At 43.3% G+C, this 15049-nt stretch overlaps 2 protein-coding genes across 3 annotated transcripts; one reads left to right on the plus strand and one right to left on the minus strand.

Moving 5' to 3' along the window:
• Window positions 1-3928: 3928 nt before the first annotated feature.
• LOC119659594 (zinc finger protein 883-like) lies at window positions 3929-10956 on the minus strand. 2 transcript variants are annotated; one of them, XM_038067756.1, is made up of 3 exons: window positions 10559-10844; window positions 6428-6890; window positions 3929-5051 (listed from the first exon to the last, which is right to left on the minus strand). In XM_038067756.1, exons 1-3 carry the CDS (start codon window positions 10688-10690, stop codon window positions 4060-4062), a joined length of 1587 nt encoding a protein of 528 aa, XP_037923684.1. In that variant the 5' UTR covers window positions 10691-10844; the 3' UTR covers window positions 3929-4059. The 2 variants fall into 2 exon arrangements, with proteins under 2 accessions (XP_037923684.1, XP_037923683.1); XM_038067755.1 differs by lacking the exon at window positions 3929-5051 and adding an exon at window positions 5061-6276 and having other exon boundaries at window positions 10559-10956.
• A 122-nt stretch (window positions 10957-11078) lies between these two features.
• Window positions 11079-12489, plus strand: LOC119659595 (zinc finger protein 135-like). Its single transcript, XM_038067757.1, has 2 exons — window positions 11079-11317; window positions 11378-12489. Exons 1-2 carry the CDS (start codon window positions 11189-11191, stop codon window positions 12260-12262), a joined length of 1014 nt encoding a protein of 337 aa, XP_037923685.1. The 5' UTR covers window positions 11079-11188; the 3' UTR covers window positions 12263-12489.
• Window positions 12490-15049: the final 2560 nt, after the last annotated feature.

Here is a 15049-nt window from a genome sequence, read left to right on the forward strand (position 1 = left end):
TTTTGTGTTCATCTTATCTAAGAAATTTCAAGGCACATTTTTGTACCCGTATACAGCTACAAAACTACGAGACATACGTACATATTACAGCCGTAGATGTTACGCTCACCCTAAACAAACAAACTGCCTATTTTCGAATACTGTACACATATAGGCACGTATATAAATTGATCGTACCCATATTTCCGATCTACTTCTTATATCTATCTGAATTAGGCACTACCCGCAAAGCTCATTAGCACGCATATACTATATACTTACATACACACATGTCTCGTTGGAATAATTGATATTCATATACAAATGATTAAAAAACAAATAATTCTTTTCCACCCAATTCATACGAACTTACTTCGTCTGGTATTGACGATTTGATATGTGATGATGACGTCATGCAGGTTGCAGAGTGCACGAAATTCACAAAAAATTGTAAAGTTTTACCCTCCATAACTTTGTTAATAATAGTAGGATTTTCTTCAATAATAATAATAATCGTTGGCGCAACAATCCATATTGGATCAGGGCCTTGAAGTGTGTTAGAGCACTTCATTCAAGACCGTAACGGTACACTAGGAGGCAATGTGGTCAGCATTGCGCTCGCCCGAGATTATTACTCTGATTTGACTCAGGTACTCATTCACAGCTGAGTCGACTGGTATCCGACTTCAAATCACGATGCAAATTCCACTGCCACCAGTGAGATTTGAACCGCGACCTTCCGTATGACAGCCTAGTGCTCTAACCACTGAGCTATCCGGACACGGATTAGGATTTTCTTCAAACTTGACCAAATTCTGCATTATATTCTTCATTATATGCATGCCAAATTTTGTACTTCTGGGATGAACATAAGGGGGCTGCCGGGTAAATTTCTAAAATGTGGAAATATTTTGAGCCCTCACTCCCCTATGTTTCACCCAATATCAAATATTGAACCATTGAACCATTGAATTTCGAAAAGTACTAATTGAGACCTTTCATTTGATACCCCACATGGCCACATTTTATGAAAAAAAATTTTGCACCCTCCTTTCACATGTATGGGGAGCCCCCCCTTAAACTTAACACAAAATGGCGTCAGTTGCTGCATGTAAAGGGAACGGAAGATTACATACTCCTACCAATTTTCGTGACAATCGGTTCAGCCGTTTCCGAATAAATCGGCTGTGACAGACAGACAGACAGACAGACATCGAATCGATTCTAATAAGGTTTTGTTTCACACAAAACCTTAAAAATTGGGGAGTCATTGGGAGAGGAGTAAAACTACTCTGGTCATTCTGGTGTAGAGAGAAATGAAATCTCGGACCAAAACCAATAATGGAGTGTCAGTAGCATTGGTTAATTTGCTATCGAAAACTGAGGATGAGCTTCTCATAATGACAGAGGCTTAACGCTACTAAACACACCAAATTTTTCCTGTCAGAACGAAACAAACATACTGCAAAGTTTATCCTGTCGGAAAGCAGGAAGACTTGCAGAAGTGTTGTTGGCATTCTGACTGATCATAATTCACTAGCTGGGCATATGTTCAGAATAGGAGTTATCCAAGATGACACGTGTCCATCCCGTAATGAGGAAGCAGAACCACGGAACATTTTCTATGTGAGCGCCCCGCTTATGGACGCATCAGACATCAGATTTTTGGTGCTAATGTGCTCCAACTGCAACACTAACGGAAATCCTGTAATACATAAACGAATCTAGAATGTTCTGTTAGACGGGGGAATCGAATTCAACGGACCACAGGGTCTGAGTGCTTAGAGGCTTCCCCTCTCCCCCACCCCAAAACAAACACACAAATACAATGTACTATTATTAACTTTATTTGAACAGATATCGATATGGAATATATTTCGAAGCCTAGGTACCATATAGTGGCAGCGTCTTGATTTTTTTCATATTTTTGGGCTGGGTAGTTTCTGCGAATGGATCCGGTAAAGAAATGATCACTTTCGACCCCCCGCACTCCCCACCTTTCCAACAAATGTCAAAACTAAGACCGGCTTCGGAAATTATTAACCGAGACCGTTCATTTGATATCCCACATGACTATATGTGGTGAAGAAAAAATTCACTAGCCCCTTTTGCATATATGCTCTTAAATTTGACGTGAAATAATCTGTAATAATGTAACACTGTACGCATGAGCGTTCACAGTTCCCACCTTTCCACCAAATTTGGTGTCCATCGCTACAACCGTCTCCGAGAAAAATGCATGTGACTGACAGACAGACAGACCTATGCGTAGTGGTCAAATCTTCCATCAAGCGCGACCGCAGCTGGCGAATTGGGGGCATACCTATTGATGTGTAAATATGTGTTCATGCACTTTTCTTTTCTGACTGTGCATGGGCTAGTGTTTGCTCATCTTTGATGCGCGGACCAAAATGGCTATGAGAAGGATACCCAGGACATAAAACCACTATGGAAGACGTGAGAAGGAGAGAACTTACGGTGCAGGGGCTCGGAACCCCGGTACCGGCAGCTTTTGGGAGTGAGCAAGCGGACTTCCGGTCTCGATGTCCCTCGACGGTAGTGCCTCGGTGTTGGACAACGTAGCCACCGTGGCATCTAATATAACACGTGTTCAAGAAGAGCGACAGCGAGATTTCCGCCAATAACAAACACCATAAAAGATAAAACGGAGGGAAGGTCAATGAATGCCAAATGTGAAGGACTATTTAAAACTAGTAGTCCGGTTAAAACTTATGGAAGGCAGAGCACTCATCCAGAGGAATTACCCTTCACACAGCTTAGTGCAAAAATAATTGAGCTGTCCGAGTTCATCAAGGACAAGCATAACCTGCACCAAGCTATAAAAGAATATGGTAAGAGCTATTAGAGTGTTCTACAACAACTTGGTGCAGCAGGAACAAAATTCCAAGGACAAGTCAAAATCTGCTGTCCCAACGGTGTGACAGACGACCCAAGTGACATCTAATCATATTGCAATCAACCAACCACCAAACAAGAGTATGCGGAAAAAAGATGTGGATCCTATGGGAGGTCAACAGGTGCCTAGGAGGAAAAAGGTCATACAAATAGTTCCGGAAAACGGAACTAAAGTTACCGAAAAAAGAAAGGAGGTCCCCCAAGTGCGAGCTCCGGCAATCGAATCGGCAAAATCTAAGGGAAATGAAAACGATAGATGAACCAAGGTAATTAATAAAAAGGCGAAGAAAAAGGCAAAAGTGCGAATTCGTCCAGAAGCAATTGTGATCTCCAGCGACGAAATTTGTCCTGCGCGGAGATATTGATCAAACTGAACCCGATCTAAAATATCTAGGCGGAAATGTCAGCAAGATTCTAAGGACCCAAAAAGGTGACCTCATGTTTGAGCTGAAAAAAATCCTACTTGAGAAAAATGACTTCCGAACTCAAGTTAAGAACTCACTTGGGGAGAATGTCATGATACAGGGCAAGGATCTCGATGAAGTGACATCCAAAGGAGAAATTTGCACTGTTTTGATGGAACAGTTCAAATTCAAAGAAGGAGGAGATTACCGGCATATTGCCGGAGGTGCTAAATGCCCGGAATTTAGGAAAGCGCTAACTTCAATGAAAAAATTAAGTTTATTCAAATAAACCTCAATTATTCCAGGGTCGCTCAGGATTTACTCAAGCAAACCTCCCACGAATCCGAGATGGAAATTGCCATCATTAGTGAACCGTATAGAAACCGTCACGGTGGCGTATGGGTTACAGATTCGACGATGGAGCGGCGATACGGACATGCTGTCGACAAGCCATACAATGTACTGGGAGCCAGATAGCCAGCGGCTTCGTGTGGCCGAAAATAAACGGGGTATATGTGTACAGCTGTTACGCCGCACCAGGTCTGACTATGAAAACTGAGCTCTCGTTTTTATAGCAGTAAAATTTCGAAATTTGCATATTGCTAATCTTTGACGACAAAACAAACACATTTACCAACTGAAAAATCATAATTTATTTGTGTTTACCATATTTAGAATACACTCAGACACACTTTGAAAATGAGATCCACTTATTTACACCACTGTAAACAGACGAAATTCAATTAAAACCTAAACATTCTTAGCCCACACTAATGTTGACATCAGTATAAGTTAATATATGGGAATATCTCCAATGGCGTGTTAGCTCGGTCGTGTCGGCAAGCACCTCGGGACATAGTCCACACGGGAATGACTGCGCCTCGCTATGTTTTTGCATGATATGACCAATGATGATATGACGCTTTTTAAATCGCACTCCACAGAATCCACATACGTACGGAGTAGCGCGACTATGCGAAATCACATGTTGGCGCAAATTTCGTTTAACCCGGAATTTCTTTCCGCAAAGCTGGCATTCAAACGGCCTCTCGCCAGTGTGTACCGTCTTGTGATCATTCAAGCATTGCTTATCACGGAATGCTTTTGAACAGACATCGCATCTTAGGGGTAATGGCTTAGTGTTCGTAATCGTTTCGCCTGCAAACTGAGTTGCAGGCATTTCATCCTGTTCATCTTGCCAATATTCCATTGCATCCATTTCATTGCTTGATTCCTCGCCAATTGGCATTTGTCCATCTTCTTCTCCATCGTATTTCATATCTGAATCATTATTTTCATTATTGTAGTACATTCCATGGCCAACAAAGCCTGTGTGTTGATCCTCCGTTAAATCCGTTAAACGTAGATACATATTCTCATCAGTATCTTGGTGGATAAGTACATGAGTGTCGTAGGACTCTTTCTTTTTATATTTCCGTCCACACACTTTGCACACGTAATCACGCAAACGAAGATGGATCTTCTTATGTCGATTTAAACTCTTGCGGGAAGCGAATGTTTTTGAGCATACTCGACAATATTTGTGAATTTTCGCAAAATGATCCTCCAGTTCGTCCTCAGTGGCCAGCAACAAATGACAAACCTCACATGTAAGCTTTTCCCTTTTATCTAAATGCATTTCAATGTGCTTTTGCAGGGTATCGTCGCGAATGAATTTCTTTCCACACTCATTGCATGCATGCTTCCTAGGTACGTGCACCCTCGTGTGCTTCCAGATGTCATCAAAACACTCTGAAAATGTGACAATGTTACAGAAAGGTTAAAGTCTGCTATGATGAGAAATAAACAAATCTAGTTAAACATCATTAAATCCAGTCAACCAAAGCCTAGAAAAACAAGGAACATAAAATAGAATCATGTAAGGTGAAAAAAGTCAACTTGGCACCAATCGCATTTATTGATACACACACCCTGGCACACCATACAATTTCTATTGAAATAATTTATTATACATTGGAATAATTTTCTTTCCTGAGATGAACATTTACATCCTTATACGAAAAGGCATGCGACCTCCAATGCCGCGATAAGTTCTCTATACCAACCAGTACCATTTTACATAGCCCACATGGAAAATACTCAGCATGACAATGTCTACTTCGAATATGTTTCAATACGTAGGCCCCTTTTTTGAACCGGCGCCCGCAAATGCCGCATATGTAAGGCTTGATGCGACTATGCGAAATCATATGCTGTTTTAGGCCCCCCTTCAGACGGAATTGCTTTTTGCAAATGCAACATGAAAATGGTTGTTCGTCGGTATGGATAATTTTGTGAGAAGCCACACCAGATTTTCTGCAAACTAGCCTTGAACATATCGTACGCCGGGGATTACCTCCCTCAGAGTTGTCATTCACAAAGGTAGATTCTAGAATATTAACCCGATGCTCATCATTAGCTTCCTTAGCTGTGGAGTCAGACATTACTTCCCCCTCTTGTTTGTGGCAAGTTCTTTTCCATTCGCCTGTCATTGGACATAACTGTGCACAGATTTTGGCATCGGAATCATATGTAACGCTGCTCACAGTACTGAAGTCCCCCACGTCAAAGCTGGGTAACTCTGTTCCTAATCGCTTGGTACCAACCAAACGAGAATGTGCAGCCAAATGGCCGCTGAAATTTTTCTGCCGTTTGTATTTTCGTCCAGACCTTGTGCAACAGAAGGAATGAAGCTTCAAATGAATGCGCTTGTGACGAACCATATTCCACGGAACGGAAAACGATTTATAGCAAATATTACAGTGTAGTCTGTGTGTTTGTTCAAAGTGTTCGTCCAAATCTTCCAAATTTTCAAATCTGATGCGGCAAATCCAACACATTAAGACACCACTCGAACACATGGCAGCTTGGTGTTTTTCTAAAGATCTTTTTTTCACAAACTTCTTTCCACATTTTGTGCAAATTTGCTTCTTGGGCACGTGAATTTTCGTGTGATTCCAGATATCTTCAAAATGCTCTGTAAAATGTGATGGCATTAAGGTGAATGAAATGAATGATTGTCCCGAAATTAAAATACAATATGAAGTAGTATGCATAATCGATGGAACTAGCACACCAGGCACAACATTGTAAACTTAAGTACGTACAAAAGCCCCAGCAACACTTACCATTATTACACATAATACACATGCTATCCATCGTATGAACTTCAATTAGGTGGGTCCGCAGCACTGATATCATCCCAAACGCATCCAAGCACGCAGGACACTCCAAAATTTCATCGCCTACTTCTTCCTCTCCCGATTGTATTTCCTTATCACTGTCAGCCGTTAGATCAAAAGATTGCGGTTCAGCATTGCTGTAATGTCCGTTGTAAACGACCCCGTCCTCATTCGCGTTCTCCAGGCCGTTCACATCATTTGTCATATTAATATCAACTCCTTTATCCTCAATCACATACTCCACAAATTCAATTGGATCTTTCAGTCTTTTCAGGGATACTTGAGACTCGGTCAGCTGTCGGAATGCTGTATCCGATTGTCGGCATTGTAACATAAACGCGTACGTATCGTACATTTTTTTCAAACAATCGGAACAGATGTATTGAGAAGCATTATCGGTGGGTGTTATCTGGAAGGAAAAAAAAGTGAAATTTTACAAATTGACGAAGAACTCGATACATCAAAACATCAAATATTTAAGCGAAAAATAATAGGATGGGATGGTAGGCCTCTTACGAGCTATAAATGCAAAAAATCCAAAGCCGTTTCCATTTACTTTAATAAAAATTTGAAAATATGATGCTAACTCTTAAGATTGATTAAAGAAACGAAGCACATTTTTGAGGTTGCCAAACTGAAAGGATACATCGACCACACTATTAGCAGCTTGATTAGCAAACGGAAGGGGACGCTCAAACGGCAAGCGCTCACCAAGCTGACTCCGGATCAACAACCCAGACAGAGAATAGCTTTGGAATTCAATAAAAAGTCCTTTTCGTTAAAACGAAAACTGGGGAGACATGGTTTAGACGTCGTCTGCAGCAGCTGAAACAACCAACTCAAAACCCTTCTAGGATCGACAAAAAATCCAATCGACCAAATGGCCAAGTCCGTCATATACGAAATTCCCTAATCAGATTTTAGGAAAGCATATATCGGATAAACCAGAAGGAAGGGGGGAACACGTTTTAGGGAACACCTAAAGGAAGCAGAATAAACTGCCCTGAAATCTACAATAACAAAACTCTCAAAGACTGTTTTCGAGAAAAACTGCGTGTTTGAAATTATCAGCATCAAGTTTTTCAACCAAATTCAAACAGACTGAAAAGCCCGTCGCATGTTGTGTGACGTCACAACTCGAGCCAAGAAACTTCAGTAGCCCGGCAACTGGCAGTTACTCATAAAAATATAAAACTGTCAAAATTAATTTCCCCCGTGAAATGCCAAGGAGAACGATGAAATATTGTTTCGTGACTTACTGATAGTCAAAAGGTAGTATAGGTCCCAGGGCGAAACGTAGATTGGTACCCACACGATGGAGCATAAAACCTGGGAAACGACTGCTGAACCAACATCAACAGCTCTACTGCCAAACCCTATCTTCACCTCCACTTAGTGACCGCTGGGAGCTATTTCTTAACGAAAAGCTGCAGACGGAGAAGGATGAAGTCTCCCGTGCCTAAAAAAAGAACAAATTGTTCCAACTGCTCCTCCAGGTTGGGGGTTGGGTAGGGCTGACAACCCTACACGGAAAACAACTTGTTGCGAAACCACAACAGGAGCCTCGGACTGGATGCGCGGAAAGCGGCCCACAAACAAACGTGGGCTTCTCCAGACCGGACCACTTTGAACCAAACTGACCACGTGCTGATCGAACGCCTTGATGAATGTCAGAACATATAGGGGGCCCAATATAGACTCGGATCACTATCTCGTTGGCATGGTGCTCCGAGCTCGAATAACAACACCACCCAGAATCTCTTCTGATAATCAGGTGAGAGTTAACACTGAAGCCATCCACAACACCTATAAGAGGGAAATGGTTGCCGCAATAACCGCAGTCAACAGAGATCCTGCAGATGAGACATCAATAAATGATCTTCACAATCACCTGAATAACGTTATCATAAATACGGCCAGAAACACACTTGGCCCCAGCCGCACTGGTCAAACGGGAAGAATAAAGATAGGGGACTACAACTTTGAGATCGTTTATAATTTCTCCTATGTATGGTCGAAAATCAAAACTGATAACAGCTACGACGATGAAATCCGCGCACGGTTGTTGGCTGCCAATAGAGCCTATTTCAGTTTACAAAAAATTTAATTTACTCAAAACAAATCTCTCAGGAATAAAACAAAATCATGATTTTTATCTGTCCTGAGGGGAGGGTGCTCAGAGGTGGCGGTGAGGAAGACGGGGCGGCAGCCCTGTCAGCCAAACCAAAACCAAGTGGCCGAGGAGAACCTCCATAGTGGTGGCACAGGGAGGCGCTGTACTCACTTTGGTTTGCCGGCCGTGATTCAGTAGGCGAATGCTCCAAAGGCCTAATCAGGGCGATCAGACCCGAGTCTGCACGGGGACTCATCTGAAGTGGCAAATTGGTCACGAAACCTTAGCAGGGGTATACTGGTACCATGGGAACCGGGAAAGCCCCTGGACTCACATACTTCGGGTGAACTCCTGTTGTATGTGAGGACAGCTCGGTTATTTGCGGTTGGCCCCCCCCCCTACTGGGAGTTTCATGGTGGTTGTGGTTATGCTCAAGCGAGAAGAGACCTTCGGGCCTCGGCGTGGTGTTGCGTTTCAACACGGGTGCCGTACTCCATAGTTCGGTAGAGATTTAGGTAATTCTTGCAACCACCAGTATGAATGCTAAGCCATGCACTTGGTATAGACTGGTACCGTTGTTGCTTGTCTCAGCGGGGCTCTGATTGTGGTCCGTGCCTTAAGAGGACCGTAGGATTTAAGTCTCACGACAGGTGCCTACGTAAAACACCATGAGCTTCACTGCCCTGAGTGGAGGCGTCCCCACGTACTCGAGGAGGGCGATCCGAGTCTGCAAGGAACTCATCTAAAGTGACTTCGGCCACGAAGTCTCACCGGTTATCTGGTACCATGGCAACCGGGACGGCCCTCTGAGAGCATATGCTCCAGGAGAATTCCTGGAGGATGTGTTCTTGGCCCGGTTATTTGCGGTTGGCCCCCTAGTGGGAGTTTCATGGTGGTTGTGGTTATGCCTACATCGCGGGCAGAGCTCCTCGGAGCTCAAGCGTGGAGTTGCGCTGTACAACTCGGGCGCTGTACAACTCGGGCGCCGTACCCCTTAGTTGCGGCAGAGGTGTTAAATAGGCCTCGCATCCACTGGTATGAATGCTGTGCCTGCACTCAGTATAAACCAGGACCGCTGTGTTTGCATGGCGGAGCTCTGATTGTGGTCCCAAAATCAATCCGTGTCCGAAGAAGACCGTGGGTTATGCCTACACGGCAGATGCTCACGTTAATCCCCCAGGACTTTCATGCCCTGAGTGGAGGGGAGAACTATGGAGAAGCCCTGCAGCTCATGAACCGGCCGTACGGAGTCCCCGATTTCAATTTATTTTTGCAAATGTTTTGCAGGTCATCCAAATGATCGGGCGACCCCTACATGTTTATAGAAGTTTTCAAAGCATATTCTGCATAACATATTTGGTAACCATTTAATTTAGCAAACAAGAGCGATTTTCTAAACAACTACCCAAAGCGAGCCTTCACTCTTACGTTAGCTTCCCTCTTCAGCGCCATCAAAAGTCCCAACTGAGAAAATTTGTTCAGTTTTCCGACCACTTGTCTTTGGCGACATAGTGAGTGAAACATTAATTTCCACACGGCGTAACCCAAAGATCACAAGCAACAAACACGATGACCCTGGCAGCAGATTCCCCTCCCAGAAAACACATAAAAGCTGGAGAAATATTGGAGCATGTGCACTCGTCTCGCAAGAAATAATGCCGGAAAATGCAGTCCAACTCGATTTTTAGGCAAATCGCTTTTTCCACTTGCATTTGACAAACATCTGCTTCTGATTTGCGTGCATTCATTTGCTGATAAGACTTCGCTCCATCTCGAGTGCTTTTGTGCAGTTTCGAGAAGGTAATTTACAACCGGCCTAATTGCCCCGTAGTAGCCATCACTCCATTGTGTGAGACAAAAGCTTCCACTGCCACATATTTCCACCGTAAAACGCACTTTTTCAGATTTGCAATAATCCAACAATTATCAGTAATTCTCGTTAACCGTCTGCAATCTTTACTTACCGAGCATTTCACGAATGTCTGCAAAACTTCCACCACGACATTGGTCGCATCACCTTGTTGGGTGCCGTCGAAAATCAGATGCATATTTTTACTAGGCGTAAGGCATGTTCTGCACAAATTTTGAACACTCATCGCTCCGCTTCGAGTCAATGGGATCAATGTGAAAATCCCGGTCTACAAAGCACTACACCAAGGGCTAGCTTATTAGAAAACTTCTAACACAAAAAATATTGACAATTGTTTACGGCCACTGCCACCCCCGTTGACGTTTGACTGGAATCTGGTTTGAATTTTACGCAAGATGTCGCGGGAGGGAAGGAGATTATATTTACAAAGTTTCGTCTGGTTTCGAGTAGATTTTAGCTACTTTAAATATTCTTCATGTGTAATTCTTAATCCCAAGGCGGTTTGCTATCCACTAAATATATGCTCCTTTTTAAATCGAAATTCTGCACTGGAAAACCGAGCTACTCGATTGAATGAAACGATTTCCGAACAGACTCCATTCTTATGACTTTTGCCCCACTGACAATGAAGCTAGTTGGACGATTGTAAACAGTCTACCTTCGCAATCCGGGAAAAAGAAATCATAGGTGGTTGCGCTTGTAGGGCCGCAGTAAATGTTTTGTCATGTATTCAGTGGATGTCTGCAGAGCGTGCCTAACTCCGGAAAAGCTTGTCTCGTCTGTGTACGAAATAACAGAGGAATCAGGCAACGTCTCGATCGCGGAAATGCTTGAAGTGACAACGGGTATAAAGGTAAGTTTCTCTCATCCAGTCCGTCTCATCCTTTATTTCCCCCCTTTATTTACTTTTCAGATAGTGGACGCTGATTGGTATCCCGACAAGATCTGCGAAAATTGTCTATCAGCGGCCTATCATTTTCACGCGTTCAAATTAAAGTGCGAACAATCTCATGCGATACTCACTGAACAGTTTCAGATGTTGTCTGCGGGTGGACCGATTGAGAGTCCTCCCCAACTCGTCCCGGCTGCATCTGAATTGATTGAAACCTCACCCGACGCAGAGCTAGAAACTAGGCCCGGGGTTGCTATCGCGTGTGGCGAATTCATCATTCAAGAAATTCCTCAGGAACCATCCACACCGTTGTCGGTCCTCGACTATTTAGACCCTGAAACGCAAAAGACATTTAAGCGGACTAAAAACAATGCAAAGAGAAAAATAATTTCAAATTCTCATCAGACTATTTGCGGGCTCTGCGGCATAATATTCAAAGACGAATTCACACAAATGAAGCACAACAAAGACGTGCACGGCGAAGAGTCTCCATTTCGCTGCAATCAATGCCCGGCAGTGTTTTCCACCAAATGCGATTTACTTCGTCATATGAAAATTCACGATTTCAAGTGTAGCGTTTGCTTCCATCGCTTCGAGTCGCAATCGGAACTGATCACGCATTCCATTGAAAGCCACCAAGAAGATAGCCTGCTCCGATGCAAATACTGTCCATTGAAATTCAAACGGAGGAGCCAGTTGACGGTGCACATTTTCGAGCACACCGGAAAGGTGAAGTACCAGTGCGAGTCTTGCCACATTCCACTCTGGAGTAGGAAGCACCAGATCGAGCATATGCGCATCCATACCGGCGAGAAACCATTCACCTGCGAAGTATGCCAGAAAAAGTTCCGGTTCAAGCGGGTGCTCATCAAACACATTCGGGTTGTGCACACCCAGACCGACTAATGTGATTTTTGTGTTATTTATATTATATTTATTCCCTACCCCGCTCTCTGGTCATATTTTTTATGCTTCTCATTTGGAATTATTCGGTTTGCGATTTTGAACAAAGCTGTCAGCAATGAATTGCTCAAATTGACTCTGTAATGGGAATATCCTGGCAAATCGGATGTTTTCGAGGGGAAATATCTATGTCTTTCATATCTTAAGAATAAATTTATGTTTACAATTAATTGAATGCCTTTTCATTAACAAATTCAGGGGCTTCCGAGCTAGTAGAATAGGCAGCGCCTGTCTTTCTGCAGATGTTCCATATTCACTGAACTCTAATTAGTCAAGTATTGATCCCAAAAACATCGTTAAAATTGGTTTATGCCTATCGCTAATTAGTAACTGCCATTCCCAAATTGTGGTTTCGAAACCACTTGGTGTGGGTATGCCCATTGAATCAACACCAACAGCTCTTCTACCAAACGCTACCTCCACCTACACATGGTCGTCACTGGAAATGAAAAATTGCAGAGGGAGAAGGATGAAGATGGGTCTGGGAGGTTGGGTAGGGCTGGTAACCCTTCACGAAAAACTGCATGTTACGAAGCCACAAAGGAGTCTTTACAACGACGGACTCGACAACAAAAACGGCCAAACGATTTGCGTATTTTACCATGGAATGTGCGCTCCCTGATGCCACAGCGTTACAAGAAACTTCCTGAACAGGGACCGGTTTCCTAGAGAAGTGCCACTATACAATATATTATAGCGACCATCCAGTAAACCATATGCTCATGGGTAGGTAGGTTCCTAGTCAACCAACAAATAAAAAATGCTGTTATCGGCTTTGAAAACATAAATGAACGGCTGTACACCTAACCCTTATGAGGCAAATTTCGACATATAAACCTCATTAAAGTTCACGCCCCTACAGAGAAAACTGCAAAGCCATAGAAAGAGGAGATACTTTCTACAAGGCAGCGGAAGAAACTCGGTACGATATCAACATTATACTTCGAGATTTGAACAGCGATGTACCAATCACGACGAGCCGACCCCGCTCTGAACGGGGAGGGAGCCCGTATTCAGGCAATATGTCGTCTAGCATATCTTGCTTTAAGCTGACAATGATAACGGACAGCTGATTATTCAACTAACAGTGGCTCTTATAATGATCTTTAGAAGTCCCTGGTTTGTGCGGTTTGGGCCTCAGACGAGACCACTTCCAACCAAATTGTTCACGTGTTAACCAAACGCCGCCACTTCACCCTGATAAACGTCAAAACATGCTTATAGGGGGACCAATGTAACCTCGGATCACAATCTCTTTGGAATGGTCCTCCGGATTCAAATAAGTGTGGTTAATCCGGTGAATCCGCTCTCGCAATAAGGTGAGAGTGAACACTGAAGTCATCCATACAAAGTCAATCGTAATACCTATAATGGGGGCATGTATGCTGCAATAACTCCAGCTGACAGAGATCCTTGAGGCGAAGTATCGACAAATGATCTTCATAACCACCTGAAGAACCTTATCATTGGTATGGAAACCAACATATTTGGCGCCAATCGCAAAAAAAAAAATCGAAGCAACTGTTTCGACGATGAATGTAAGCTAGCAACGAAACGGAAGAGTGGCATACCGGGCAATGCAACAATCTCATAGAACGCAGGCAGGCGCAGAGGACCTATCACGACCTGCATCAAGCGGAGAGGTGACGGAAAAAGGAAACCTGGGAAAACTAATGAGTCTGTGAACTCAGAAAGTACAGAGAGCAACCGAACCAAGGGCACAAGCCAGCAGGATGAAGCCATATAAACCTCGATGCCCATCCCGTCAAAACAAAAAGGGGAAATGTGATTCTCAACTATACGGACATATTAGAGCGATGGGTTCAGTATTTTGATGATATCCGAGATCGATATGGGGTTGCACCGATCAAAGAAAAATTGCGAGAGAGGCGTCTTCGATGGTATTGTGACGTGCTTCACGTTAACGACAATGTGAATTTCTAACTCAATGGGAAACGACCAAAACGCCAGCCGAAGCAATGGTGGTATGATACTCTGGATGGTGATTTGAAAGTCTCACGATTGAAGCCAAATCAAGCTTTTAACAGACAAAATGACGCAACCGATCAAGACAACCCAATCCCGCTTCTGAACGGGGTAAAGGCTCAACTCAGAAACTCAACAAGTAGAATATTGGCTAGTTGGATGTGCCGCCAACTGACGACGGACGAATACTACCACCGTCAACCATAGAGGAAACAATCTACACAATTTGTCACTCAAGAATCATAATTCGTCAGAAGCCGATGGAATTATAGCCGAACTGGTTAAATATGGAGGCGATAAATTTGCCAAAGCGGTTTGGGACAACTAGTCAATGCCTGATAACTGACAAAGAGGCGTAATCTGTCCCGTACATAAAAAGAGATATATCACGCAGTGCAGCAGTTATAGAGAGATCACGTTACCGTGTACCATCTATAAGATATTCTCCGCTATCTTGCTAGGCCAGATGGCCCCATACGTCCAGAACATCATCGCCCTATTCTAAACAAATCAGCAACAGATCAGATTTTCTCTCTGCGGCGAACGATGGAAAACTGAATCTATCTTTTTATAGACATCAAAGCTGCATTTGATAGCATAGTCAGAGTAAAACTGTACACGGCCATGAAAGAATTCGGTTTCCTGGCAATGGTCTAAGAAAAGGGAATTAACGTGGCTTTGGAAAAAATGATCCGTAATACTGATGTAAATGCCACAGACACTATCCTCTTGAAACCCACCCAA

This window comes from Hermetia illucens, chromosome 6 (assembly GCF_905115235.1).
Source record: "Hermetia illucens chromosome 6, iHerIll2.2.curated.20191125, whole genome shotgun sequence".
NCBI classification, from domain to species: Eukaryota; Metazoa; Arthropoda; class Insecta; order Diptera; family Stratiomyidae; genus Hermetia; species Hermetia illucens.

Bases quoted from the DNA above. Each gene is read 5' to 3' on its own strand.
- LOC119659594 (XM_038067755.1), bottom strand. From the start codon at position 10,690: ATGAGTGTTCAAAATTTGTGCAGAACATGCCTTACGCCTAGTAAAAAT. The intron at 6,891-10,558 runs GTAAGTAAAGAT...TTTTCCTTCCAG, and splicing joins AGACATTCGTGAAATGCTCG to ATAACACCCACCGATAATGC. The intron at 6,277-6,427 runs GTAAGTGTTGCT...CACATTTTACAG, and splicing joins GTGTATTATGTGTAATAATG to AGCATTTTGAAGATATCTGG.
- LOC119659595 (XM_038067757.1), top strand. From the start codon at position 11,189: ATGTATTCAGTGGATGTCTGCAGAGCGTGCCTAACTCCGGAAAAGCTT. The intron at 11,318-11,377 runs GTAAGTTTCTCT...TTTACTTTTCAG, and splicing joins AAGTGACAACGGGTATAAAG to ATAGTGGACGCTGATTGGTA.